This window comes from Sciurus carolinensis, chromosome 17 (genome assembly GCF_902686445.1).
Source record: "Sciurus carolinensis chromosome 17, mSciCar1.2, whole genome shotgun sequence".
In the NCBI taxonomy this organism is placed as follows: Eukaryota; Metazoa; Chordata; class Mammalia; order Rodentia; family Sciuridae; genus Sciurus; species Sciurus carolinensis.
Genome location: NC_062229.1, coordinates 5,504,161 through 5,530,156, shown reverse-complemented (window position 1 = coordinate 5,530,156; position 25,996 = coordinate 5,504,161). Strand labels below are relative to the sequence as shown.

Below are 25,996 nucleotides of genomic sequence, written 5' to 3'. Positions count from 1 at the left end.
CCCCTCCACGGCCGCTTCCCGGGCTCCCCACCCGAGTTTGCCGCGTCCCATTTGAAGTCCCCCCACCCCCGCCCTCAGCCCGCCCACCCAGCTCGGCCTCCCTCCCCCGGCTGGAGCCCGCCTCCCCTCCCCCACCGTCCGCCCGCCGCATCCTCACGCCCGCGCCTCCCCGGCACCCCCACTCGGCAGGGCGCGGGTCCGGGCGGCGCGGCCCGAGCCCCCGGGTCCCTGGCTGGGCTCCAGCCCGCCGGCCAGGCCGGGCGTGGGCGGGCGGGGCGGCTGGCCGCGCGGCCCGGGGGTTTTTATAACCCTGGCAGGCGGCTCAGGAAGTGCCGTCCCCGCGCCCCCTCCCCCGGCCACGCCGCCGCGCGTGCTCGCTCCCTCCCTTCCTGCGCGCGGGGCGGCGAGACGGCGGCGGCCACGGCGGAGCGGAGGCCCCGCGGCGCAGGTAGCGGCGATCGCGCCCTCGGGGCGGCGGGCGGCGGGCGGCGGGGCTCCGCGCGGAGCGTGTCGGGCCGGCGGTGCGGCCGGGGACTGCGGCTGGCCGCCCGGTCCCCCGCGCCTGTCGCGGCGGAGCGCGATGTCCCCGGTGTGCGCCACGGGACGCGTGGAGCGGGGCTCGCGGAGCGCCGTCCGGGCGGGCGGCGTGGGGCGCGGTGTCCGCATCCACGTAGGTGCGAGTGGTTGTGCGTCCGCGTGTGTGCGCGGGCCACGGTGTCTTTGTGTGGTTATCTGGGCGCCTGTGTTTGCCTGAGTGTGTCAGCCAGTGTGTACACACAGGGTTAAGTGTCTACCCTGTGTGTGTGTGTCGAGGTGAGTGTACGCAGTGTCTCCAACATCGGTGTTTCCTTGAGTGTGATGTATAAAAGCCTGTGTGCGTGTGTGTGGTTGGGGAGTCTAGGTTGGTGGGACAAGCGAGTTTGCCTCCAGTTGGTGTGTGTGTGTGTGAATGTGTGTACGTGTCTGTTTGTGGGCCAGTGTGTCTCTGAGTCATCTGTGTGTATGTATGTAAATGAGCTTGTGTCTGCATGTGTAGGCCCCGGGTGTTTATACATGTGTGTCTGTGTGTAAATGAGTGTGTAGGTGTCTGTGCACATAGGTCTGGAAGTGTGTTGTTGTGTGTCTGTTTCTGTGTGTGTGCTGAGTGTCAGCGTGTGTCTGGGACTGAGGGGGTCCATTGTGGGTCTGTGGTGTGCGGAACTGTGCTGGCTGTGCAGGTGTGGTTGCCTTAGGGTATGTGTGTGTCGCTGCCAGTGTGTGTTTGTGTCTGGGTGTGGAGTGGTGCCGCCCACTTCCCCTGAGTTGGTCACCTAGTCTGTCTCAGGGTGTCTCCGGGGGTCGGCTCAAGACTGAGGGCCTTTAATTAGCGGCTGGTTGTGGGGTCCCAGCACCACCCCCTCCTCCGCAGGCCGCAGTAGGCCTTTGTCTGCCTTCGGTGCAGGGGCTGCCTCCAGTCTGCCCCGCCAGATGTGCAGAGCTCAGAGGAGGCTTGCCGGCCCCAGGCCCACGGGGGCCTCTGCCTGGCCAGACATGACCTCTGCCTCCACAGCCTCCATGTGGAGGCCCAGTGGTGCATTTCCCCCAGCCTGGCAAGGGAGATCTAAGTGTGGAGCTTCAGGTCCCTCCAGGATCCCTGGGAGGGGATGGAGCCTCAGTTTCTGGGCTCTATCTACAAGGCATTTCCTCCTCCAGTGCTGGCCCCCTGGCTGGCAGTCTCCTGCCTTTTGGAGTAAAGGGCTCAGGGGAAAATGGCCAAGCCTGGGTGTATACACACACACACAGACACAAGGTCACACCATGCACTTACAGGGTCACTTGCATACAGTAGCGCACATACACAATCATGCACACCCACTGTAGAGCCCTTGCTGATACCCTGGTACCCACCAGGCTCAAGACCCCTCCTGACTGGAACCTCCTACCACCACCCCTGGAGCCTCACCTTCTCCCCCAGACCCACAATGCCCTGGACTGTCACACCTTCCAGCTGCCCCTGCCCCTGTCATGCCCTCTCCACACCCCACTCCTCCCCCTGCCCATGCTGAGTCCTTCCACCATCTCTCACTCCCCACCTGAGCCAAAGGCAAAGACAGGCTGGGAGGTGGGGAGGTGGTGCCCAGCTTCAGAAGACAGTGGCGAGGACTGAGGGGTGACCTGAGCAGGGGGAGAGGACCCGAGAGAGGTGCTGAGGAAGGAGCTGTGGTGCCAGGCCCGTGTGGTACAGGAAGGGAGAGACAGGGCCGGTGGGAGGATGGGGAGGTCCAGCCTCACTTGCAGTGCCCCCACCTTGGGTGGGCAGGGGGTTAAGGCAGGAGGGGAGGTCAGAGGAGCTCAGCAGGCAGGATCTTGATTGAGACCTCCAAGGAAGGCACAGGGGAGAAGACACAGGAAGAAGGACCTTTGGAGTTGGTGCATCCCGACAAGGTCCAAGGGGAGGCTCACTAGGGGCGAGGAGGGCTCAGAGAACCCTCAGCCATCCTGAACCCTCCTCCCATCACAGCGCCGAAGGCCAGCCTGGTTCCTCTTCTTTGTCCCACTCCCTGTCTGGGCTTTGCAGAAAAAAGCAGCTGGAACCCAGAGAGGCCCATGTAGAGTGAGCAGCTGAGGGAAGGATCCACACACAGGGTTCCACCCGCGCCTCTAACGGAGCCCTGAAAGGTAACGCGAACAGACAGAAACAAGCACAGAGCACAGCGGAGTGTCTGAGTGAGCACCCCATCCCTGGAGGGGTCCAAGCAGAAGCGGGGAACGTGGGCTTCCCCTTCGGCATCTCGGAGGAAGCCCGGCTCCGCTCCCTGGCGGCCAAACTGCCCTGTTTGGGGATCGACTCTCAGACTTGGCCGGACTGCAAAGAAAACAAGACAGTGTGTGATTGGGGGGATTTTGCACGGAGGAGGAGGGCGGAGACGCCAGGCGCGGGGGAGGAGGGCTTGGCACAGGGTGGTGGCCCAGAGTGGTGTCTGCAGCAGGCTGGCCTGGGGCAGAGGCCTGAGACGCTGAGACCTGCCCGGCAGGCCTGAGTGTGAAACCAGAAGCAGGACAAGGAGCCAGGCTGGAAATGCGGGTGGAGGAGAGGCCTCGGACCAATGTTAGGGTTCCAGCCCTGCTGCTGAGGTGACGTGCTACCGGTGGCAGAGGGTCGGAAGGGGAGGTGGGGGGAGCCTGGAGCCGGAGGACCTCAGTGTTCGCCTTGGCTTTAATCTGCATTGGAAATTCACACTGACCAGCACCCCAGCCTTGGAGAATGTCCCCTGCCAGCCTCCCCTGTTGTTCTGCTCTGGTCCCCTCCTAGGTCCTAGGTCCAACTTTCTCCCTGCTCCCTCCAGGGCCTCTGCCCTTGCCCTTCCCCTGCCTGGTGCACCCTGTCTTGTCTCTTCCCACAGTTGGTTTCTGTGCATCCTTTAGACCTCTGCTTCTGTGTCCCTTTGATTTCTTTAGAAAGCATGTCACAATCTGAACTTGTGTCTCTCCATTGACTTGTCTGTCATTTCCAGGAGATGGAGCCCCAGGAGGGGTGAGCACAGTGTCCATATGATGTGCAGCTGCTGTCCCCAACCCCCCTTCCCCAGCCCAGCAGTGTCATTACCCAATAAAGGAATGGCCACCACTTTCTGGCCATGTGACCCTGGGCAATCTCTGTCACCCCTCATTTACAAAAGGAGAGTGAGGAACAGGGACTTCTTAATTATTCTGGGAATGAAATGCAATGGTGTGAAAGTCCTTGAGCCACACTGGCACAGTGTGTGCTCCGAGTGTAGGGAGGGTGGGGAGTGGGACGGCCACTCAGTGAGAAAGGACCTTTGGGATCTTCAGATGGGGAAGTGCCTTGACCATCCTCAGGTGTGGGAGTGTGTGGCTGCAGGTGCCCCTGTCACTCTGCCAAGGGGCCTTGGCATTGGCTGTGCTGGGCAACAAGGCCAGGTCCTCCTCCTGACCCCGCTGCCCTTTCCAGGAGCCCAGTGATGCTGCCCAGGCTGTGAACAGGGGAGGCAGCACTCTGGGGGCTGCCAGCAGCCGGGGCTGGGAGAGACATGTGGACACGTAGCTCCTATGGCTTCCGCCTGCCAGATCCTCCGCTGGGCCCTCGCCCTGGGGCTGGGCCTCACGTTCAAGGTCGCACATGCCTTCCGATCTCAAGGTAGGAGTGATCCAAGGGTGGCCATGGGGTGGGAGCAGGAAGTTAAGGTGGCCGGCTGGATCTCAAGAAAAGAGGGGTCGGTGGGCAGGTAGGGGGTCCTGGGTGGAAGGGCCGGGGGTCATTTAGGCTTAGCTTTGCAATCAGGGATCTGGATTTGGGAGTTGGCGAGGCCAGTGCCACCTGCTTTAGGAGCTGTGTCACGGGTCAACCAGAGCCTCTGACCCTCACCCACAGATGAGTTCCTGTCCAGTCTGGAGAGCTATGAGATCGCCTTCCCTACCCGCGTGGACCACAACGGGGCACTGCTGGCCTTCTCACCACCTGCCCTCCGGAGGCAGCGCCGGGGCGCGGGGGCCACAGCCGAGTCCCGCCTCTTCTACAAGGTGGCCGCACCCAGCACCCACTTCCTGCTGAACCTGACCCGCAGCCCCCGGCTACTGGCAGGGCACGTCTCCGTGGAGTACTGGACACGAGAGGGCCTGGCCTGGCAGAGGGCCGCCCGGCCTCACTGCCTCTACGCCGGCCACCTGCAGGGCCAGGCCGGCAGCTCCCATGTGGCCATCAGCACCTGTGGGGGCCTGGTGAGCTGAGGATTCTGGGAAGCAGAGGGAAATGCCCACGCTTTTTTAGAAGTTACCAAAAAACCCTTCTAAATGTTGACCAGCCAAGGAATCCTAGTGGGATCTTTCTTTAAAGTAGAGCTACTGGTAATCAGTACCTTGGGGCTGTAGCTAAGGCAGTACTTAGAGGAAAATAAGTAGCTTGGGGTAAGGTTGAAGATAAATGATTTCAACATCCGTCTCAAGAAATTAGAAAAGTAGTAGTAAAATAAACCCAAGAAGCTAGATGGGATGAAACGATAAAGACAGAGATGGGCCCCAGGGACCCTGAGGGGCCAGAACCTGATCCAAGCTCTCTGTCTCCTTCCCCGACCCAGCACGGCCTCATCGTGGCAGATGAGGAAGAGTACCTGATCGAACCCCTGCAAGGCGGGCCCAAGGGGGCCCGGGGCCCAGAGGAAAGTGGCCCTCATGTGGTGTACAAGCGATCCTCTCTGCGTCACCCCCACCTGGACACAGCCTGTGGAGTGAGAGGTACACCTGTCTCCCTGAGAATGGGCGACGTTCTGCATGACATCCTTCCCTTGAGGCAGAGGTCAGCAGCAGTGCGTTCCCACCAGAAGGTCAGCAAGCAGCGACGCGAGGGGAAAGGTGAAAGTGCTAAGAAGGAGAGATGGGGAGAGAATTCCAGAGCTGCATCCGGACAGATGGTGGGACAGAGGCATGGGCCAGCCAGGTAGTGGGCCACAGACGGGCATCCACCACTGCGGTCCTCTGCTGGCCCAGCAGTGAGGCAGCCAGCCACGTGTAGGGCGTAAAGCCCCATCTCTAGGATCAGTGTTCGAGCAGACGGTCGGGAGGTAGCGTGGCTGTATCAGACCCAGAGGAGTGCAGTCACAGTACCAGCAGGAGGCCTCGGGCACTGCTCGGAAGGTCAGATTTGCCAGGCATGGTCATCCCAGCCACCTGGGGAGGATACCAAGTTTGAAGCCAGCCTGGGCAACTTAGCAGGACCCCGACTCAAAGAGAACTAGAGATGTGACTCAGGGGTAGAGCACTTGCCTAGCATGGGCGAGACCCTGGGTTCCATCCCCAATAATGAAAAAGAAAGATTTACAACCAGACGAGCAGAAGAACAATCATACCACCAGGCAGTTAGAGAATGGGAGAGTAGGAAGACTGTGTAGTCCCTGAGTATTGGCCAGCACGGCGGATCATACAATTGGAAAACAGATCCATGTCAGTGGAGAGGCCCAGGAGTGACATGCTGAATGAGCTGCATGACCCAGTGGTCTGCATGGTACTGTGGCAGACATGAAACCAGAGTCAGAGGTCCAGCAGGAGGTTGGGTGGGGTCACGATTTGGTCTAGCTATAGCAGAGTCAGGCTGTTCAAGAGCCAGCCTAGCCTCCTGTTGGCCGGGGCAGCGGTTGGAAAGCGGCTCCGTCGGAAGGCCGGGTAGTTAGGCAAGCACAGTTCGGACAGCCCGGCAGCCTGCTCCCTGCCAAGGCACTCGAGCAGTGGGATTGTCGGGGAGTTGTACGGTCACGCTGGTTGTTACGGGACACTGGACAGTTCCTCGGCCAGCCAGCGTGGTAGTGGCACAGCTGTCCAAGTGTTCAGGCAGACGCTTGGGCATTGGACGGTCTGGATGCTGAAGAGCGGGGCGATCAGGCAGTAGGGCAGCTGGGGTGCTGTACACCAGATCACGGAGCAGCCGAGCTGTTACGCAGCACAGCGGTTTGACAGAGGAACAGACGACAGCAGTGTTGTTGACCCAGATATCCAAGGAGCGGGGTACTTCAGAACCAGATAGAACCGGGGTGCTTAGCAGCCTGTCGAGCAGATGGACCATCAGAGAGGGAACAGGGAGCAAAATGACCAGGAATTGTCCACCCTGACCGTTGGGTGGAGGCATAACCCGGTGGGTCTTTGCAAGACAGTGGTCAGCAGCCGAGTGCCCCATCAGCAATGGGGACTGATTGCTCCACTGCGTCCCCCAGATGAGAAACCATGGAAAGGTCGGCCGTGGTGGCTGCGCACCCTGAAGCCACCACCTGCCAGGCCCCTGGGGAACGAAACAGAGCGAGGCCAGCCAGGCCTGAAGCGCTCGGTCAGCCGAGAGCGCTACGTGGAGACCCTGGTGGTGGCTGACAAGATGATGGTGGCCTACCACGGGCGCCGAGACGTGGAGCAGTACGTGCTGGCCATCATGAACATTGTAAGTGCCTCCCCCTTCCTGACATGGGGCCCTGGGGACCTGGGGCCGCTCCAGGTGTCAGGAAAATGGCTCTCCTATCCCCCGCCTAATCCCTGCTGTGGGACCAGAGCAATAGGATGGAGAGGGACAGGGTGCAAAGCCAGGGCTGCCATGATGGGGAGAGGCTAGGAGCAGATGCCCTGGAGCAGAGGCAGCTGCATGGACGTGAATCCCAGCTCCATGGGACTTACAGCAGTGGAGACTAAGGCTCAGAGAGGTCAGGAGCTCCGATGGAGCGCTCACTCGGGCACTGAGAGCAGTAGGCCCTCTGAGTGTGTCGCTTCTGCATCCTGGATTCAACCCTCCTCAGCTGTGTGCCCTTGAGTAAGTTACTGCACCTCTCTGCCTTAGTTCTCCATCTGTAAAATGGGTTAACAGTGCACCCACTGCATAAGGCCAAGGTGGATTCGATGAATTGATAGTGCACTTAGAACAGAGCAGGGCACATGGCAGGCACTGGATAAGTGTGTGCTTTGTGTAATTATAAGCATGCAGCTTTCAGGTCCTTGGGAAGGTTGGCAGGACACCTGCAGGCACTCATCTGTATACATGCAGAGTTCTTGCACAAACAGCTACCCATCAGTTCATTCGGGATGACTTCCCTGACCCACGCTCAGATACAGTCATCCCTGGGTATCCATAGGTGATTGATTCCGAGGCACCCCCCACCCCACAGATACCAAAATCCTGGTGTTCAGGTGCCTTATGTAAATGTCAGGTTTGCATAGAACCTATGCACATCCTCCCAGAGATTAAAAGTCATCTCTAGATGACTTACAGTCCAATATACAAAGTGTAAAGAGTAAAGGTAAAGAGTTGTTGCCCTATTCTGTTCAGGTAATCGCCCCCAGGAGAATAGTCAGTATGTGTTCAGTACAGATGTAGTTTTTTATCTAATATTTTCTACCCAGGGTTAGTTGGATGCATGGATGCAGAACACACTCCCAGAGGGCCCACGCTGCTCTCAGTCCTGTGCTAGATCTCAGTAGGCTCTTGACCTCTCTGAGCCTCAGTCTCTGCGGGTGTAAAATGGGGATATCATGGCCTCGGCTGCCGCAGGGAAGGGTTAACGGGAGGGAAGCTGTCTAGAGTGCTTGGCATATAGTAGGGCTTGATGAATGTGGTTCTTGTTTCACTGAAGCAAAAGATAAGACAAAGTTTAGCAGACAGATAGATGAATGGCCCAAAATGTTGATATAACATCCTCTCTGATACCACTGTGTCCTGTCCCCCGCCGGCCTCCCCTCCCTCCCTCAGGCTTTCTGAGTTTCCTAAAACCTGCCTGGATTCCTGGGGGTTTCCAGATGGGACAGTGATAGGCCACAGCTCCACAATCCCTGTGCAGCCTGCCTTCCATCATTTGCCCATTTGCCCCTGGGCCACTTCCTCCTCCCCTGACCACTGTCTCCAGAGTCTCCTGCCCCCACAGTTCCACCTTCCTGTGTTGATGCTTAAATTGGTACCCTCAGAGTACTGTGGAAGGCGGCCAGATGTGCATATTCCGTGGGCTCCCTCTGGGCCAAAACACTTAGGCAGCCAGGGGTGAGCAGGGTTTGAAGGACAAGCAGACAGATGAGCTCAGACGGGGCAGTCACAAAGACAGTAAGCAACCCAGACAGGAATTCCACTGAAGGTACACCCGCTGGGTGTCCTGCACCCTCTGTGGCCCGGTTTCCTCATCTGTAAAGTCAGGATGGAAGTCGCTCCCCGTCAGGAAAGGCCACATGCATCAGGCTGACCCAGGGCCCGGCCACAGCAGGAGCCGCATGAAAGCAGACCGCTGGCACTGCTCCTGCGGGGCGTTTTCTGTCCCGGGCTCCTCTTAAGACTCCGTCTCTCTTGTTTCTTGGAGGTCAGGTTGCCAAACTTTTCCAGGACTCAAGTCTGGGAAACATCGTTAACATCCTGGTAACTCGCCTCATCCTGCTCACGGAGGACCAGGTGTGGGGGCGGGAGGTGACCCCTTCCCTCCAAGGCAGCTCAAGGTGGCAGGCACCCACGCCCCTCGCTCTCTCTGTCCCCAGCCCACCCTGGAGATCACCCACCACGCCGGGAAGTCCCTGGACAGCTTCTGTAAGTGGCAGAAATCCATCGTGAGCCGCAGCGGCCATGGCAACGCCATTCCGGAGAACGGTGTGGCCAACCATGACACAGCGGTGCTCATCACGCGGTGAGGGGCGGGGAGGACTCCAGGACTTGGGCCGAGGGAACAAGTGGACCGAGGGACCCTCAGGGTCACATCTGCCGTGGGATGGAGGGGATGGAGCGGCTGCCCGGAGGCTGAGAATGCGGGGAGGGGGCTGTTGGGCCATCGCACGCATGCACTCTTGCACCCTGTCAGTCGCGAGTCCCTCAGGTACCCAGCACCCCCAAGGCCAGCTGATCGGCTTCAGCTGTGCCCAGCATGAAGCGCTGGGTGAGAGGCAGACAGAGCCTCCCAGGCAGGACTCAGCCCCCAGAGCTGGACACGGTGGCACTGGCAGCTCAGGGAGGCAGCTGGTCCCCTCACTGCTCGCTGTCCTTCCGCAGCTATGACATCTGCATCTACAAGAACAAACCCTGCGGCACACTAGGTACTGGAGTCCTGTGAGGGTGGCCCTGACCCTGGGGTGGGACCTGGCAGGGTGACTGGGGCAGCCAGCACTGCCCTGGGCCAGCCCTAGCCCACATGCCTGTTTCCAGGCCTGGCCCCGGTGGGCGGCATGTGTGAGCGAGAGCGAAGCTGCAGCATCAACGAGGACATCGGGCTGGCCACGGCCTTCACCATCGCCCACGAGATCGGGCACACGTGAGGCCGGGCGCACAGGAGTGGGAGGACGGGAGGAGCCGGGCGGGTCCTCGGCGCCCTGCAGAGCCAACACCCCCTCCCCAGATTCGGCATGAACCACGATGGCGTGGGGAACAGCTGTGGGGCCCGCGGCCAGGACCCCGCGAAGCTCATGGCCGCGCACATCACCATGAAGACTAACCCGTTCGTGTGGTCCTCCTGCAGCCGAGATTACATCACCAGCTTTCTGGAGTGAGGGCCCACGGGTCACTGTCACATCAGGGCAGCTCTGGAAGTCTGGGCTGCCCCGCGGGCCCCCCTCCCAGCCAGGTGCTCCCCGGGCCCTTGGCCTGCGGCCCCCCCGGCATGACAGCTGTTTTTCTTCCTGCAGCTCTGGCCTGGGGCTCTGCCTGAACAACCGGCCCCCCAGACAGGACTTCGTGTACCCAACGGTGGCACCTGGCCAGGCCTACGATGCAGACGAGCAGTGCCGCTTCCAGCACGGAGTCAAATCGCGTCAGTGTAAATACGGGGTAGAGAGAGCCTTCCTGCTTTCCTTCCACCACCGGGCACCCACCCGGGGAACTGGGGCGGGGAACCAGGGAGGGGCGGGGTGAGACCCGGGGAGCCGGGAGGACGGAGGTGCGTGGGGTGGACGATGTCCCAAGCAGCCAACGGTGGGGATGAGAATGCGATGCCCAGCTTCTCTGGATCCCTGCCTGGAGGGCTGGGCTGGAGGGACCACCTTCTGTTCCACACATAAGGCTCCCTCCTTGGCTAGCCAGGCTCCGAGCTTCCTGACCACTCCCCACTCTCTCCTGAGGCTCAGACTCAAAGCCCCATGCATCAGGAAGTAAGCGAGGGCGGGGCTCAGGGGTGCATGCCTATAATCCCAGCGACTCACAAGTTCAAGGCCAGCCTCAGCAATTTAGTGAAACCCTGTCTCAAAATTAAAAGGTCTGGGAATTTAGCTCAGTGGTAAAACACCCCCTGGGTTCCATCCCCAGTACCAAAAAGAAAAAAATTGGAAAAAAGGAACTGGACCCAGGAATGATGAGGGGATCCCACGCCCAGCTCCCCCAGAAAGCCAGAGACTTGCTGGCTTCCTTCTTTGGCCACCAGAGCTCAGCCAGGGTCAGCTCCTCTGCTGCTCACCTTCCTCAGTCCCTTGAGCACACTCCCTGGCTCAGCCCTAATGACCCCAGGCCCAGCCCCAACCCGCCTGATGCTCAAGATGAAGGATCTGAGTTTGCATGGCCATATCCAAAGTAATGCCATGCTAGGGCAAAGCAGGGGACCAGCAGCTGTCAAATGTCCTCACTTCCTCTCATTGCAAGACAGAGACAGATCCGGGAACAATACACATTTACTTGACATTCTACTCTTGCTCCCCAACCCTCACTTGACTGGTAATAGCCTCTAATGAATTCCTAAGAAATTCTGAGGCTATGCCTGAATATCTGCTGTGTCCTAAAAATCCTAACAATGATAATAGTTGATATTTCCTGGGCACTTACTATAAGCTAAGCACATGATTATATATCATCTCACTTAAACCCCTCACAATCCTATTATCTCCAAGTTACAGGTAAAGAGTCTGGGTGGGCCTAAGGAGGGCAACTTATCCTAGGCCATAATTCAGCAGAGCTGGGATTTGAACCCAGGTCTAACTCCAAATTTTACAAAGGGAGGAGGGAAGGGAGAACTGTCAGAATATCAAGCTTGGACTGGCACTGGATATATGTTGAATTGAACCTTCCTCTCCTTTTTCCCAAAGAAATCTTTCTGGCCCTCCTGTCAAAAACAGGATTTACTTACTGCGCGTTAAATGGCTAAGATATGTAATGAGCTCAGCCTAATGCCTGGTCCAGGGATAGTATGTTCATTATTACCCAATAGCAAGGCATTTATGCAAAGCTATCCATCTTGTAGATGAGGAAACTGAGACACAGAGAGGGAAACTGCATTACAGGTTAATGGCAGAATTGTTTCCCTGAGTGGCCTGGAACTTACTTATATATACCACAGCACCTTGTGGAGAGAAGACCAAAAGCAAGGCTGGGATGGAGCATTCTCTCTAAGGGGTGTCAGAAGTGGGATTGGGGCTGAACGTATTTTTAGCAATGGCCAGGAGGACACAAGCCAAGTAAGTGAAGCCCCAGAAAAAACAGGCTGAGATTTTAGCAGAGGAGTGTCCTCTTTGTGGGGGCAGGAGGCAGGGACTCTGGAGAAGGTTTGAGGGGGCCTGAGAACAACTCATCTCTCAAGAATTGACCCTAAAAGGGCACCATCATACATCATCCAGTCCGATCCCAAATCTTCACAGCTTGGAAGGATTTAGTTCAAGTAAACGACTACAAAGTAGGCTGGAGGGTGTGAGATTTGGCAACACCTGGGCCCAGTGGGGCTCCTCCGGGAATAATAACCTAGACTGAAAGGGTCAGAGTGTCTCTCTGGAACCCGTCCAGCTTCCTGCCATGGTCAGGACCTGCTGTCAGTGCCTGGGCCAGCCCAAGCAGGATTCAGATGGAAGAAGGTGGTACTGATTTTTCACCCGGGAAGCAGAAAAACATCCCTGTGCCATCCCCTCGAACCTTCACCCTCCACAGTTTAAAAGCACCAGGGGCTTCTCCAGTCCAGACCGAGGGGACAAGAGAACCACCAATTGGAAAAAACTAAAGATGAGACTCTTGCCCAGAGCCAGCACCCAGGCCCCGTTTCTCACAACTCTCCCCTGAGCTGCTCTGCACTTCCCATAAAAGAAGAGAGAATCCCTCCTATCCCTTCCCCAGCAGGTCCCAAGTCTCCTTCTGGAAACTCAGAAGGTGCCAAGGGCTGAACTGCAGAGTGAGTGAAGAACATCCAGCCTCAAAGTTCTGGGTTGGTTTCCAGGCTGCCTCTTAGCAGTGCAGGGACCTTGCCTGTCTGAACCCTGATTTTCTTGCGCTAAAATGGGGATAATAATGCCCACAGGAGTTTATGGCATTCACAGGTGTTCCACAAGCACAGTTTACTGACAGAAGTCCCAAGCCATGCCTCAAAAAGGGACTCAGTTGAGACTCGGGAAAGCTCTGGGGCCCGGCTCCCGGCCTGCAGTGAGCAGGACGCCTGGGTCCTCCCGGGTCAGGCGGGCTGCGGGAGGGAGGGTGTCGAGCCTGAGCGGGCGCCTCGGCCCGCAGGAGGTCTGCAGTGAGCTGTGGTGTTTGAGCAAGAGCAACCGGTGCATCACCAACAGCATCCCTGCCGCCGAGGGCACGGTGTGCCAGACGCACACCATCGACAAGGGGGTGAGCGCGGGACAGGCTGGAGCCCCGCCCCTCGAGCCATTTCCTGCGCAGGCCCCGCCCCGCCTTCTTCCTGGCCCCCTGGTCACGCCCACTGCATGCAGGTCCCGCCCCTGTGCAGCCGCCCGGCCCAGTCCCCGCCCCCTCGCGCTTTCGTCTTAGTATTAGCTTCGCCCTAGCGGGTCCTGTGCTTAGGCCACGCCTCTTGCTTGAGCACTGTCCGGCTCCCTGGCCACGCCTCTGGTCTCTGCCGTAACCCCGTGCTACCTGCCTGGCCGCTTCTCCAAACCCCGCTGCTGTCCATTCCCCTTCCGCCCCCTCCTGGAGGGACCGAGACCTGCGCCTGGGTCATGGGGGAGTGCGGGGACTGGGTCCTGAGCCCAGAGCGTCTGCAGAGCTGGGCTCTGCGCTTTCCATCTCCCCTCAACCACCACCATAAAACCCCTGCCCAGTGGTGCTACAAGCGGGTGTGTGTCCCCTTCGGGTCGCGGCCAGAGGGCGTGGACGGGGCCTGGGGCCCGTGGACCCCGTGGGGTGACTGCAGCAGGACGTGCGGCGGCGGTGTGTCCTCTTCCAGCCGCCACTGCGACAGCCCCAGGTCAGCCCTCAGGCTTTGCCCCAGGAAAAGGGGGACCCCTGCCTCCAGTCGCCCCTGTCCCATCCCTCTCCTGTCTCCCCTGCCCCTTCCAGGCCAACCATCGGGGGCAAGTACTGTCTGGGCGAGAGGCGGCGGCACCGCTCCTGCAACACCGAGGTGAGTGCCCTGGGACTCCAAGCCCTCGACCCTGGGGAGACGGGGAAGTTGTCCAAGTGCCTCTGCCCACTGCCTGCCATCTCCTTTCTCAGCCCAGCTTCCCCTGCCCTCTGTCTTCCTCTCACCAAATCGGGGGCCATCTTGTCTCCTGCTTTGCCTTGGTCTGACCAGAGACCTGTGCCCCTACCATGACTGCGTCCTTGAGGAGCTTCTCTCCAGAGTTTCTCTGCAGCTTATTCCTTAAATGGCGGGGTTGCCCATGCCTAGGGTCCTGTGTGTGGATGAGTTTTAGGGGTACACACACACCCAGCAAGCCAGAGGCTTACTACCGAAGGTGATGCTCAGAGGGCAGGAAGCACTTCTGGTGAGCAGTGACCTTCCCAGACACCCACCTGGGGACTCTCACGTCCACAGAGAATCCACACACCCCTCACGTTCATGAGGAACTCGGCCCATGCTCCAAACCCTGCTCCATTCTATGCTTCCTCTCTGAAGAAGGCCCCTGGTCAGAAATCAGAACCCAAGCATCATCCCTAGCTCACCCCTACCCTCTGATGTCTCATTTAGGTGCAGTTAGATGTTTAGCGCAGGTCTCACCTGGACCTTCATGGCCTCCTCCCTGGCCTCCCTGGCCTCCCTGCCTCCAGCCTCAATCTTTCAACAAATGCCTCTGCCCTAATTTCATCCTTTCAGGATTGTCCCCCTGGCTCCCAGGACTTCAGGGAAATGCAGTGCTCTGAATTTGACAGTGTCCCCTTCCGTGGGAAATTCTACACGTGGAAGACGTACCGAGGAGGTGAGTGGGGAGTCCCAGGGACCATGGGGCAGTGGAGCATCCAGCAGCGGGTGGATAATGGCATCGTGGGGTCTGCCTGGATCCCTCCCGCTGCCCATGGAACCAGAGTGCCTGGCAGGTGATTGGGTGGAGGCTGGCCTCCCACTCCTTCTTCACCCCTGCCCATGAGTCGGGTCTGGGTCTGACGGGGCCGTGCCCCCCAGGGGGCGTGAAGGCCTGCTCTCTCACATGCCTAGCCGAAGGCTTCAACTTCTACACCGAGAGGGCGGCGGCTGTGGTGGACGGGACGCCCTGCCGCCCGGACACAGTGGACATTTGCGTCAGTGGCGAGTGCAAGGTGCAGGGGTCTCCTGGGGAGGAGGCGCGGGTCGGGTCGGGTGTGGGGTGGGCGGGGAGGGCCTCTCCACGACGCCCACCCTGGCTGCCCTCTCCGTGCAGCACGTGGGCTGTGACCGGGTCCTGGGCTCCGACCTGCGGGAGGACAAGTGCCGCGTGTGTGGGGGCGATGGCAGTGCCTGTGAGACCATCGAGGGGGTCTTCAGCCCAGCCTTGCCAGGGGCAGGTGAGGCTCTCGGACTCCCCACTTGGGCTCAGTGGCCGGGAACGGGCTGACCTCACCACAGTAGCCAAAATCCGTGACTTCTTAGGCTCCAGGAGCCCCAAGTAGTCCTGAGGGCACAAAATGCCCCAAATCAGGACGAGGAAGGGCCCTAGCTACTGCCCTGGGCTCTGGCGCCTAGACCCGGCAAGGAGTCTTCCCTGTGCCCTCCTGGGGCTGTCAGGCCAGGTCTGGTGGGAGGAGGGCTCATTCTCCATCCTGTGCGCCAGAGGAGCTGGGGAGCTCTCCGTGCTGGCGGGAAGGGGACACTGGGAGGGTGTGAGACCACCCTTCCCTGCTCCTAGGGAGGGGGAGTCAGGAGCGTGAGGAAGTCGGGAAGCTGGGGGCAGCTGCGGGGAGTGCGGCTGGATGATGGGGCCCAATGTGAGTTTCTTCCCCTGGGCAGGTTTCCAGTGGGGATTTTTATGGCAGCTAGCGTCAAGAATGAGATTATGAAGGGTGAGAATGGTGAACCAGCCAGGAAGGGGCAGGGGAGATGGGAAGAAGAGACAGAGTAAAGATAAATCTGGAAGTCAGGGTGATAGGACATGGCCGATCACGGATTCAGGATGTGCGGTCAGGGAGGATTTTGGGATGTCCATGGTTACATCCAAGTGACCCCTAGTAGGCAATAGCCTGTCCCCAAGATGGGAACCTTCAAGGGGAACAGGAAAGGTATTGAGTTGGGACACAGAGAGATCGAGAAGCCTGAGGGACACTGAAGTGACATCTGTGGGTCAAGTTGAAAGAGATGGAGACTGAGGGTCCTTAGGCCTGAAGACCTGGTCCCAAACCCCGGGGCTCCACAGAGCCATCTAACTCCTATCCTGGGGAGGAGGTTGAGTTAGGGATGTTGAAACCTGGAAGAAAGGGGAGGTAGAGCTTACAGGGCCCAACACACAGCGGACAGTGTGGGGATCTAGCCAGAGGAGCCGGGACTTCAAAGGGGTACAGGTGGGCAAAGGTAGAGGGCTCTTAGGGGCCCAGGTAGTCCGTGGTGAAACCTGCTGCAAACCCAGTTCTGAGTGCTAAGATTCCACCAGGTCACCCTGATTGGCAGGGCCTCAGTGGTGGCCCAGCCCCGCCTTGCTGTTTAGTAGGGACCCAGAGGGTTGGATCAGAGCACTTTGGTGGTTAGAGGGGCAGGAAGATTGGGGTTCAAATCCACCCCAAGGAGGGTGTGGCTCAGTGGTAGAGTACCTAGCATGTACTGGGTTCCTTTCCTGTCCATCCCTAATATTGGGGGAAAAAAAATTCCCAGCATAGTTACTGCCTAGCTGTAAAACTCAGGCAAGACAGGGCTGGGTTTGTGGCTCAGGGTTGAGCACTGGGTTCAGTCCTCAGCACCACACTTAAAAAATAAAGTTATGTCACCTATAACTAAAATATATATACATATATATTTAAAAGAAAAAAAAACTCAGGCAGGTTGCTTCGTTTCTCTGAGCTTCAGTTTTGTCACCTGTAAAATAAGTGTGATGTGTGTACCTCACAGGAGGCCACGCAAGCCCTCAGCATGGCAACGGTTAGCAGTTGGCATCAGGGCCAAGGATGGGGAGGTAGGTAGGTGACATCTGACCTCTGCTGTCCAGGGTACGAGGATGTCGTCTGGATCCCCAAAGGCTCTGTCCACATTTTCATCCAGGACCTGAACCTGTCCCTCAGTCATCTGGGTATGTGAGGGTGGGGGACAGGGATTGCGGGTCCACAATGGGTGCCCAGATCAGAGTTCTGAGCCCTGTGCTGTCCCCCAGCCCTGAAGGGGGACCAGGAGTCCCTGCTGCTAGAGGGCCTGCCTGGAACCCCCCAGCCTCACCGCCTGCCCCTGGCTGGGACCACCTTTCACCTGCGACAGGGGCCAGACCAGGCCCAGAGTCTAGAAGCCCTGGGACCCATTAATGCATCTCTCATCGTCATGGTAACATTGGGGCTGGGGGCGAGGTGCAGGAGGACATTAGTGTCTCTGGGGGGATGGAGGCTCTGTGGAATCCCTCATTGCTGCTCCCTGTGCCCCCAGGTGCTGGCCCGAACAGACCTGCCTGCCCTCCGCTATCGCTTCAACGCACCCATCACCCGGGACGCACTGCCCCCCTACTCCTGGCACTACACACCCTGGACCAAATGCTCAGCCCAGTGTGCAGGCGGTGAGGCCAGGGCGGGCCAGGTTGAGCTGGGCACCCAGCCTGCGGTCCTCCAACGGGGCTGAGCGGGACTCTCCCCCCCAGGCAGCCAGGTGCAGGTGGTGGAGTGCCGCAACCAGCTGGACAGCTCGGCCGTAGCCCCTCACCACTGCAGTGCCCACAGCAAACTGCCCAAGAGGCAGCGTGCCTGCAACACGGAGCCTTGCCCACCAGAGTGAGTGGCCACCCGGAGGCGGTGCGGGGTGGGGTGAGAGTGCTCCCAGGGCGGCGGAGCAGCTCTGTGCAGCAGTGAGGTGACCTGCTACAGGACTCGAAAGGTCAAGGTCATGGTCCTGACGCTCTGGGGGGGAGGGGGGGGGCTAAAGCCGGATGGTTCCAGGGTCAGGATGGTCACGCTGGGTAGTCAGGTTCCTAGTCCAGGGAACCAGAATGATGTGCCTCCGTGCCCTCGGTCAGGGTGCGGGGTAGTGATGCTCCGAGTGCAGCTGGCGCTTTGGCCGGAGGATGCCCCTGCCCCGCCCAATTCCGTGAGACGCTCGATGGCAGGATTCGCACGGCTAGTGCACCAGCTCCCGGGTTAGGGCCCCCTGCCCTGCATAGCTGTTCAGAACCCTCCTCCATCCCCACAGCTGGGTTGTAGGAAACTGGTCGCGCTGCAGCCGCAGCTGTGACGCGGGAGTGCGCAGCCGCTCAGTCGTGTGCCAGCGCCGCGTGTCGGCTGCCGAGGAGAAGGCGCTGGACGACAGCGCATGCCCGCAGCCCCGCCCACCCGTGCTGGAGGCCTGCCACGGCCCGGCCTGCCCCCCTGAGTGGGCAGCCCTGGACTGGTCAGAGGTCAGCCGCCCCTTCCTGCCCGCACCCACCCAGTCTACTCCCAGGCAGAGCGGGATGGCCCTGGGATGCCCATGTGAGGTGCTTGTTGAGGCGCTGCTCCACAGGCCCGATACCTTGGGGGCCACCTGCGACCAGTCCAGTTCCCTGTCCACTCCACACCTCCCACTGGGCCAGCACCCTGCCCATCCTCTAAGCATGAAACTTCTCCAACTACAGTGCACCCCAAGCTGTGGGCCCGGACTTCGTCACCGTGTGGTCCTATGCAAGAGCGCTGACCACCGTGCCACGCTGCCCCCCACACACTGCCCGCCCGCAGCTAAGCCACCGGCCACCATGCGCTGCAACCTGCGCCGCTGTCCCCCAGCCCGATGGGTGGCAAGTGAGTGGAGCGAGGTAGGTGGGCATGCCCTGAGGGACTCGGGAGGCAGCAGGAGCAGGGCGGGCAGTGGCTCATGGCACCTCTCCCCAGTGTTCTGCACAGTGTGGCCTTGGCCAGCAGCAGCGCGCCGTGCACTGTACCAGCCACACTGGCCAGCCCTCCCGAGAGTGCACGGAGGCCTTGCGGCCCCCAGCCACACAGCAGTGTGAGACCAAGTGTGACAGTACACCAGCTGGGGATGGCCCAGAAGGTATGTGGGTGACAGACCAGAGCACACCTGAGGCCCCAGCCAGGGGGACACCTGGAGAGGGCAAGGGGTCCTAATCGGGAACCACTGAAATGCTTTCCTCTGTCTCTGCCAGGCCACCCATCACCACGCACACCCTGCAAACACTTATTAGGTGTCACTGTGCTGAGCATTTGGGGCACTGACCCTACTGAGTGCTCAGACCTGGCTAATCCCAACAGCGCATGATCTTCACCCTGTTCATTTCCACCTTGGCCTCATTCACCTTCTATTTTTTTTTTTTTTTTTTAAATCACAGTCTTGATCTCAGGCACTGCTGACGTGTCAGGGGTCTCACTATGTTACCCAGGTTGGTCTTGAACTCCTGGGCTCAAGTGTCCTGCCTCAGCCTCCTGAGTAGCTGGAACTACAGGCTGGTGCCACTGCACCGAGATGTAAATTACGTTTGTTTCGTTTTTGTTTGCTTGTTTGGCTTTGCAGTACTAGAAGTTGAACCCGAGGCCTTGAGCATGTTAGGTATACTGAGCCATACCACCAGCCCTTTTTAAATTTTGAGACAGCGTCTCAGTAAGTTGCCCAAGCTGGCCTCAAACTTGTGATCCTCCTGCCTCAGCCTCCCAACCTGCTGGGATTACAGGAGTGTGTCACCATACCAGTTTACAAACTTACTTTTGATAGAGAGCAGTAGATTCCTTATTCCAGGCACTGGAATCAAACTGCTTAGGTTCATCTCACACACTGTGCCTTCACTTGAGCGGGGTGCCTCATTAGGGAGACTGAACAAAATGATCCCTGCGAAGCCCTTTATTAGGACAGAACCTTGCTGTACTTCACTGGCTGCTGTCCACTGTCACGCCATGAAGGGAGACTGTTAAATACCGTGAACATAAAATACACAAATGCCTGGAGCTGTGTCCCAAGGCTCAGTTTATTAACCAGGGAAAGGAGTGAGCATTGTATACAGATATTCTCTTGTGGGTGGTATCAAAAGAATCAGTGACTAGGAAATACTCTTCTGGTTAACAGTGTATCCAAGTCAGCCCCAACCCCTGCACACTGTAAATCCTCCAAACAGCCTAATGACATAGGTACCACTGTAAGCCCCTTTTGACAACTGCAGAAACTGAGACAGAGAGGCAAAGTCAGTGGCCAGAATGCACAACCCAGGCAGTGGGTGCACCCTGCTGGGAGGGGCACAAGACCTGATTCCCCCTTTTCTCTCCCCTCAATCCCCCCCCCCCCCCCCCCCCCCCCCCCCCCGCAGAGTGCAAGGATGTGAACAAGGTCGCCTACTGCCCCCTGGTGCTCAAATTTCAGTTCTGCAGCCGAGCCTACTTCCGCCAGATGTGCTGCAAAACCTGCCAGGGCCGCTAGAGGGTGTGCGGCACCTGAAGCTACACCTGAGTGCAGGCTGAGGGGGTCTGGGCCAGAGAGGGCGGCAGGGGGGGGCGGCTGGGTGTGAAGGGTGAGATGGCGCTGGAAGTTATTTATTGGGAACCCCTGCAGGGCCCCTGGCTGGGAGATGGAGAGGAGCAGGCTACTCCCAGGCTTCCTCTTCAGCCCCTCACCTAGTTCATACCGAGACCCCCTCCAGGGTGGGTCTGGGAAGGGAACAACAGTTCACCCCAGTCCCTTTGCACCCACCCTCATGGCGTCCCCAACACTCTCCCACCCTTTGATCGGAATATGTACTGTGAAGAGTGGAGGTGGGGAGGGGGTCTGCGTGTGCCCTGCCCCGCCCCGCACTGGCCTTCCTGTCCATTCTGAGCTGGGGGGAATCTGAGTCTACTATGGGGGAGGAGTTTAGCACCATCTCCCTGATCCCCTCCCCCTGAATGGACCAGGGGGAAGATCCACCCCAGCCTCTGCTCTGCCTGCCCCGTGGGGACCCCAACATCCAGGCCATCCCCATCATGGTGCTACAAGCCCTGCCCTGGGGCCCACACACTCGCCAGGAAGCCCCAAATAATAAAATTCTGTCTTGTGTACATTTCCACGCGTAGGTAGATGTGTGTCGCTGTGCCTGAGACCCGTCCAGCCCCTGCCTAGGACCAGAACAGGTCCCAGCCCTTCAGTGTCATCCCCAGTGAACTTAGGGGACAACACGAACAAAAGCCCAGAGCGTTTAGGACAGAAGTACAGCTTCTTGTGGAGGTTCAAAAGTCACACTCCCTGACACGCCCAATAAAGCGGGGTCCTCCTGCCTGTGGATTCACATTGCTCAAATTGACCCAATTCCACGACTTGCTCAGGAGATTCAGGGAGACGGCGTCCTTCCAAAATGTGGACACCAGGGGGCGCCACCTCTGGACACCTACAAGGATGCTCAAAGGCATCCTGGACCAGAGGTGGGTCTGAACACGGGTCGCTGCCCCCTCGGTCACCTCGCTGGATGACGTGGGGATAACCCCTTGGAATTGTTATTTTCTCTAATAACAAGAGACAAGGGTGTGGGCTGCTGGTTTTCCAGAGATAAAGCCTGGGTCCGCGTGTGCCGTGAGAAGATGCCCCTTTTTACGACATGAAGATGGGAGACCAAGTCCAGGAAGTGGCGCAGCTGGGGGCTGTAGATCCAGAGCGCACACCCAAAGTCGGCACCTGGCCGCTCACGCCATCCACTCCCTCTGCCCCTCCCTGACTAGCCGGCACGGGCCCCCAGGGCTGTACGCGGAGAAGACCAGCAGAGGCCGCTCTGGAAGAGAGCTTATCCGAGCAGACACATCTAAGGTGGCCCTTTCCCCAGTTTTGAAAAGAGATGAATGATCCAAATGCTTCCCAGGATCACCCTGCAAAGAGTGGTCAGCCCCACAGCCAGCTGACCTGAATGTGGCCCCTGTCCTTGAGATGGAGAAGGGGCTCTCTGGGGTCTGGCAGTGGCTGCCAGCAACCTTGGAGGTGCAGAGGCTCAGCAGCTGCTCCAGCCCCAGCTAGAGCTGCGCTCTCCCCGCCCTCGGGGCCCAGCTTCCCTCCCCCATGGCCACGGCCCCTCCCGTCAAAGGAAGTGAGAGGGGCTGTTGTAAGAGGAACTAAGGGCCAGGAGTCGGTAGGAGCGGGAGCAGGGCCATGCCCAAGCCGCCCCCAGGAGCCCCCTGAGCCTGCACCCCCTGCCACAGCCCCTCTGGTGTCCCCCAGGAGCCCGACGCCAACCCCAACATGGTAAGTCCTTCAAGGGTGGGCTCTGGAAGTGAAAGGGGTGGGGACAACAGCCAGGTGGAGGTGCCCTGGAGACCAACATCAGAAAGGGAGGAATGAGGAAGATAATGGCAGGCCCTTTGGGCTCCCTCAGTGCAGGTCAAGTGGCCCATGTCCCTTGCCAGGCACAGGCTGCCATGCAAGAATGCCAGATTGGCTCTGGGGACCAATGGAACAGCAACTGGGAGAGAAGGTGGCCCAAGGGAATCACAGATGCAGGGACAGGGACCAGTTCTCACCTTGGACCTCCCCGTGTGGCCTTGGACAAGTCACTTCCTCTCTCCTGGCCTGGGGTCACACAGATGTCATCCTTGGAAGTCGGTCTGGATATGAAAGTGGTTCTTGAGGAGCATTTCAGTTGTGATGTTCGGAGGGTCTGTGGGTTTGACTGTCCTGAGTCCACCAATGGGAGGAGCAGCTGTGTCTCTCAGGCCATGGGGTGACAGTGCGGCTGTGCGGGTGATGGGTGGTTGGGGACAGTGTCTAGAGGAAGAGGTGGGGAGGTGGCTGTAGTGTCGGAGCCACCGTTCGGGGCCACCGCAGGAGGATGGCTGCGGAGACCCCACAGACGGTGGCTGTGTGTTGCGGCTGAGACCTGGTGAAGGGGCGTGAGGCCCCAGCAGCATGGCAACCGTGACAGGAGGGACCCCCCAGCCCCCAGCTCCAGGCTTCTGCAGGCCACTTCAGCTTTTAGTTTTTGTCATTCTGTCAATGAGCTTGAGGGTGTGTGGCTGGGACGGGGACAGCTGCCGGGTTCTTGGTGGCTGTAGAAAGCAGCTGACCAGGGTGAGTCAAGGAGGTGGAGCGGGAGGCAGACGTGGTGTTAGCCTGAGACCCTCTTTGGAAAGCCAGCGGCACATCGGGCATCACTGGCCAAGGACCCGTCCTCGATTCACAACCAGGCCTTGGACGGAAACTCCCAAGACGGCAGAGCCAGGAGCAAGGAGCTCTGAGGGCACCTGACAGAGGATCACAGGAAGCGTGCTCCACTTGAGAGAAAGGACGCCGCCACCTGAAATGCTTAGTCAGGAGTCTCCTTGGCAGACAGGGTGTGGGAGGGGAGGAAGGCACCGGAGGGAGGAGGAGGAGGAGGCCACCCATAGGAACGCCACCTCTGGGGCGCTGAGCTTCCGGGAGGGCTGCAGGGCACCAGGACCTGCGGAAGGTGCGACAAAGCCCTGTTCGTTCAGCGCTTTACGGAGCGCACAGCGCGCCCCAGACACGGTGGCCATTGGTGGCCCTTGGTTACTGTGGAGGAGCGTTGTGGGTGTGGTGTCACCGTGGGTGCGGTGGTGGCTGTTGCTGCTGCTCTTCAGGGTGGCTCCTGCCTTCCATGTGATGACAGTGGGTGTTTAAGGCTGGTTGTTTCCCCATGGAAAGCTTGACGATCCCTGGTGACCGGTGGAACGATGGCGGTCTCCAGGAAAGGCTGCCCGGGAGGCGGGTGACCCCGGGAGTGTTCGTTTGCCGTTTGTAGTTCGTTGCTGGGTTTGGGGGTGTTTTGTTTTTGTCAGCGCGGGGGTTTGAACCCAGCACCTTGCATAGCGAGGTGAGCGCTGTCCCACGGAGTGACGTCCCCAGCCCGCTGCTGCTGGCCTCTGCGACAGTGCTCTTAACGGTGGTCGGTTTTGAATGGGACCTGGTTGGTCAGTGCTGCTTCTCGGCATTGCTGAGGGTGGTCAGTTGTGCGTGGCCGTCGCTGGTCAGTGTTGGTGGTGCTGGTTGGTTGTTGGGGTGGTGGGGAGCTGAGGGTGGGCAGCTGTAGAGGAGGAGGACGGGGTTGGTCTCTGTTTCTGCTTGACCTTGGCTGGTGCTGGCACTGGCCTGATGAGCAGTTTCTCTTTGACTGTGTGGTGACAGTCAACAGTCAGAACTGGCTGGTGACGATGGTGACAGGAAGATAATAGTGGTTGTTTTCAAGGCACAGACACAAAGCGCAGAGACCAGCAATGTGGCAGCTAGGTCTGGGGCCATTGGCTGTGCTGATGGACAGAAAAGGCTGGACTTGAGAGGGATGCAGAGGAAAGACCCACGAAGACCTGAGCCCAGCTAGAGAGGGGCGGGTGGCATGAGCCAGGGACAGGCAGCTGTCCACCTGGGGCCTGGGGTCCCATTCCCAAAGGCTCCTCTCCAGTGAGCAGGAGGATAAGACCAGGGCACCCCTGCCCCAGCCTCTGTGTGGGGTGTCAAGGAGGTGATCACTGACCCTGGACTGTCTCCAGCAACTAGACAGACAGCCCAGCTCCAGAAAGACAGGGATCCCCACCTGTTGGATAATGGCCCCCAGCTGGACCAAAAGGGAAACACACCCACCACTTCCCCAAGCGGGAGGGAAACCTGGGAGCCCTTGGGGGTGAGCATGTCATTTGCACAGTGTGGGGGTGCAGAGTGTGGCCCCAGAGCCCACTGAGCTGGGGAGGGAGGCCTCGGGCTCTGGGGGCAACCCCTGGGGACCACAGGTGCTGGTCCCAGCAGCCGCTGCCACCCCTTCACATCTCCTCCCAGCACCCGCAGCCAGTGGGAGCCGTGAGGAAGGAAGTGGCTGATTTGCTGCTCTCTCCAGGCGGGTTCTTGCTCATCCCCATGCAGGAGCAGAAAGCCTGGAACATTTGGGGTGCGTTGCAAAAGCGCCCTTCCTCCCAGCCTTGGACCTCGAGGCTGCCGCAGATGGCCACGGCCAGGTGGGCATGGATGGGCACCGTGCTGAATCTCCCCGGCAGCCCCGGGAGGTCTGCGCCCTCCGCACTCCCATTTTCAGATAAGGAAATGGAGGCAGCTGGTGGTCAGGAGAGCTGCTGTACAACCCAAAGGAAGGGCGGGCTTCGCCTCAGTCACCCCCGAGACCACCATGACTGTGGATAGCCATGTTGGCACAGCCTCCCCTTCCTGCCAGGAGGTGGGGCGGCCAGGCTGGGGTTGGGCACTGACCCCACATGCCCTGGGCTGCCATTCCCCCTCAGGATCTCTGCCCACATTGAACTGGACGCCCTGCTCCTAAGAAGCTAGAATCCTGGCGTCCCCCGACACTCCCCAAGACCTGCCTCCTACAGGAAGTTGGGCTCCTGCTTCCCTCCCCTACCCAGCCCCGCTTGGGCCACTCTCTCCACCTCCTCCAAGGAGGGCGTCATCTACTGCCTGGTCTCAGCCTCCCTCTGTGCACAGAAAGGCTCAGGAAGTGTGCTCAGCCTCCCAGCAGCCACCACCTTGACCACAAACAACTCCTCCCCTTCACACCGGGAGAGGCTGCCCTGACGGCCCCTCACCTTGGGGTGGGAAGACTCCCTGAAGAGCCAAGGAAGAAGCTACCTCCCCCTTCCCACCCCAGCCCCTGTCTTTCACAAGAGCCCCGGCAGGTTGAGTCATACTCCGCTTGTGGTCAACTGCGACCACATCTTCATTACACCCCACCCCAGGGAAGGGACTCATGAGTCAACAGTTTCATCTTGACCCACGGCGACTTGGAGAGCACAGAGAAAGGGATACTTGGTGAACAGGGCAGGGAGAAGTCTCATTTCATGGTGCTTCATTCATTCATTCAGCAAGTTTGTATTGACCAGCTCCTACGTCCTAGCTCTCTAGAAGGTCGTAATGGAATCCATTTGACAGACGGGGAAACAGGCTGAGGAGGAAGGTGGTCTTCCCAGAGTCACACAGCTGGGGAACTGTCAATCTAGGCCTTGAAGACAACCCATCACGTGCCAAAATTCTTGACTGCCCCCTAAATTCCCACAGACCAAGCCTCCTGTCCCTTCTAGGCACCCAGTCTGTGCCTTTATGATTGGCGGCAGCTAAGAGTGTCTGGGGCCGCAGGACACAGCGGCTACTTGAGGGAAGAAGGGAGGGACAGGAAGAGGAACCAAGCGCCAAAGGCCACAAGAGCCAGACATCCAGTGCACCCAGCCAGCCGCACCTGGCCGCAGGCCTCCGATTCCAACAAGAGGAAGTGGCCTTGGGTCTCAGCTCAGCCCGAGGGGCCTAGCAGCATGAAGACAGGACCAGCCAGAAAGGGGAAGTCCTGGATTGGCCAGTCTTGTTCTCACCCCATC

General features: G+C 59.3%; 3 protein-coding genes across 5 annotated transcripts in view; 2 read left to right on the top strand and 1 right to left on the bottom strand.

The window, feature by feature from the left end:
* The window catches only part of Nfilz (NFIL3 like basic leucine zipper), an 89,928-nt gene that overhangs the window by 36,831 nt on the left and 27,101 nt on the right, over nt 1–25,996 (bottom strand). The window lies entirely within an intron of this gene.
* Nucleotides 218–20,741, top strand: Adamts10 (ADAM metallopeptidase with thrombospondin type 1 motif 10). Of its 3 annotated transcripts, none has more exons than XM_047531733.1 (26): nt 218–448; nt 2,558–2,658; nt 3,953–4,138; nt 4,373–4,719; nt 5,076–5,232; nt 6,702–6,919; nt 8,816–8,899; nt 8,983–9,128; nt 9,488–9,531; nt 9,641–9,746; nt 9,831–9,977; nt 10,117–10,258; nt 12,905–13,012; nt 13,462–13,607; nt 13,700–13,763; nt 14,457–14,559; nt 14,796–14,896; nt 14,998–15,121; nt 16,750–16,830; nt 16,912–17,075; nt 17,175–17,301; nt 17,383–17,512; nt 17,928–18,132; nt 18,349–18,525; nt 18,602–18,761; nt 20,023–20,741. In XM_047531733.1, the coding sequence occupies exons 3-26, from the start codon at nt 4,051–4,053 to the stop codon at nt 20,130–20,132; spliced, it is 3,279 nt and encodes a 1,092-aa protein (XP_047387689.1). In that variant the 5' UTR covers nt 218–448; nt 2,558–2,658; nt 3,953–4,050; the 3' UTR covers nt 20,133–20,741. The 3 variants fall into 3 exon arrangements, with proteins under 3 accessions (XP_047387689.1, XP_047387687.1, XP_047387688.1); XM_047531731.1 differs by having other exon boundaries at nt 219–448; nt 14,763–14,896; XM_047531732.1 differs by lacking the exons at nt 218–448; nt 2,558–2,658 and adding an exon at nt 2,908–3,514 and having other exon boundaries at nt 14,763–14,896.
* Myo1f (myosin IF) overlaps nt 21,779–25,996 on the top strand; it is a 34,721-nt gene continuing 30,503 nt past the window's right edge. Inside the window, exon 1 of the mRNA XM_047531734.1 lies at nt 21,779–21,914. Within this exon, the coding sequence (XP_047387690.1) occupies nt 21,912–21,914 (3 nt within the window). The 5' untranslated portion in view covers nt 21,779–21,911. The remainder of the gene's footprint in view (nt 21,915–25,996) is intronic.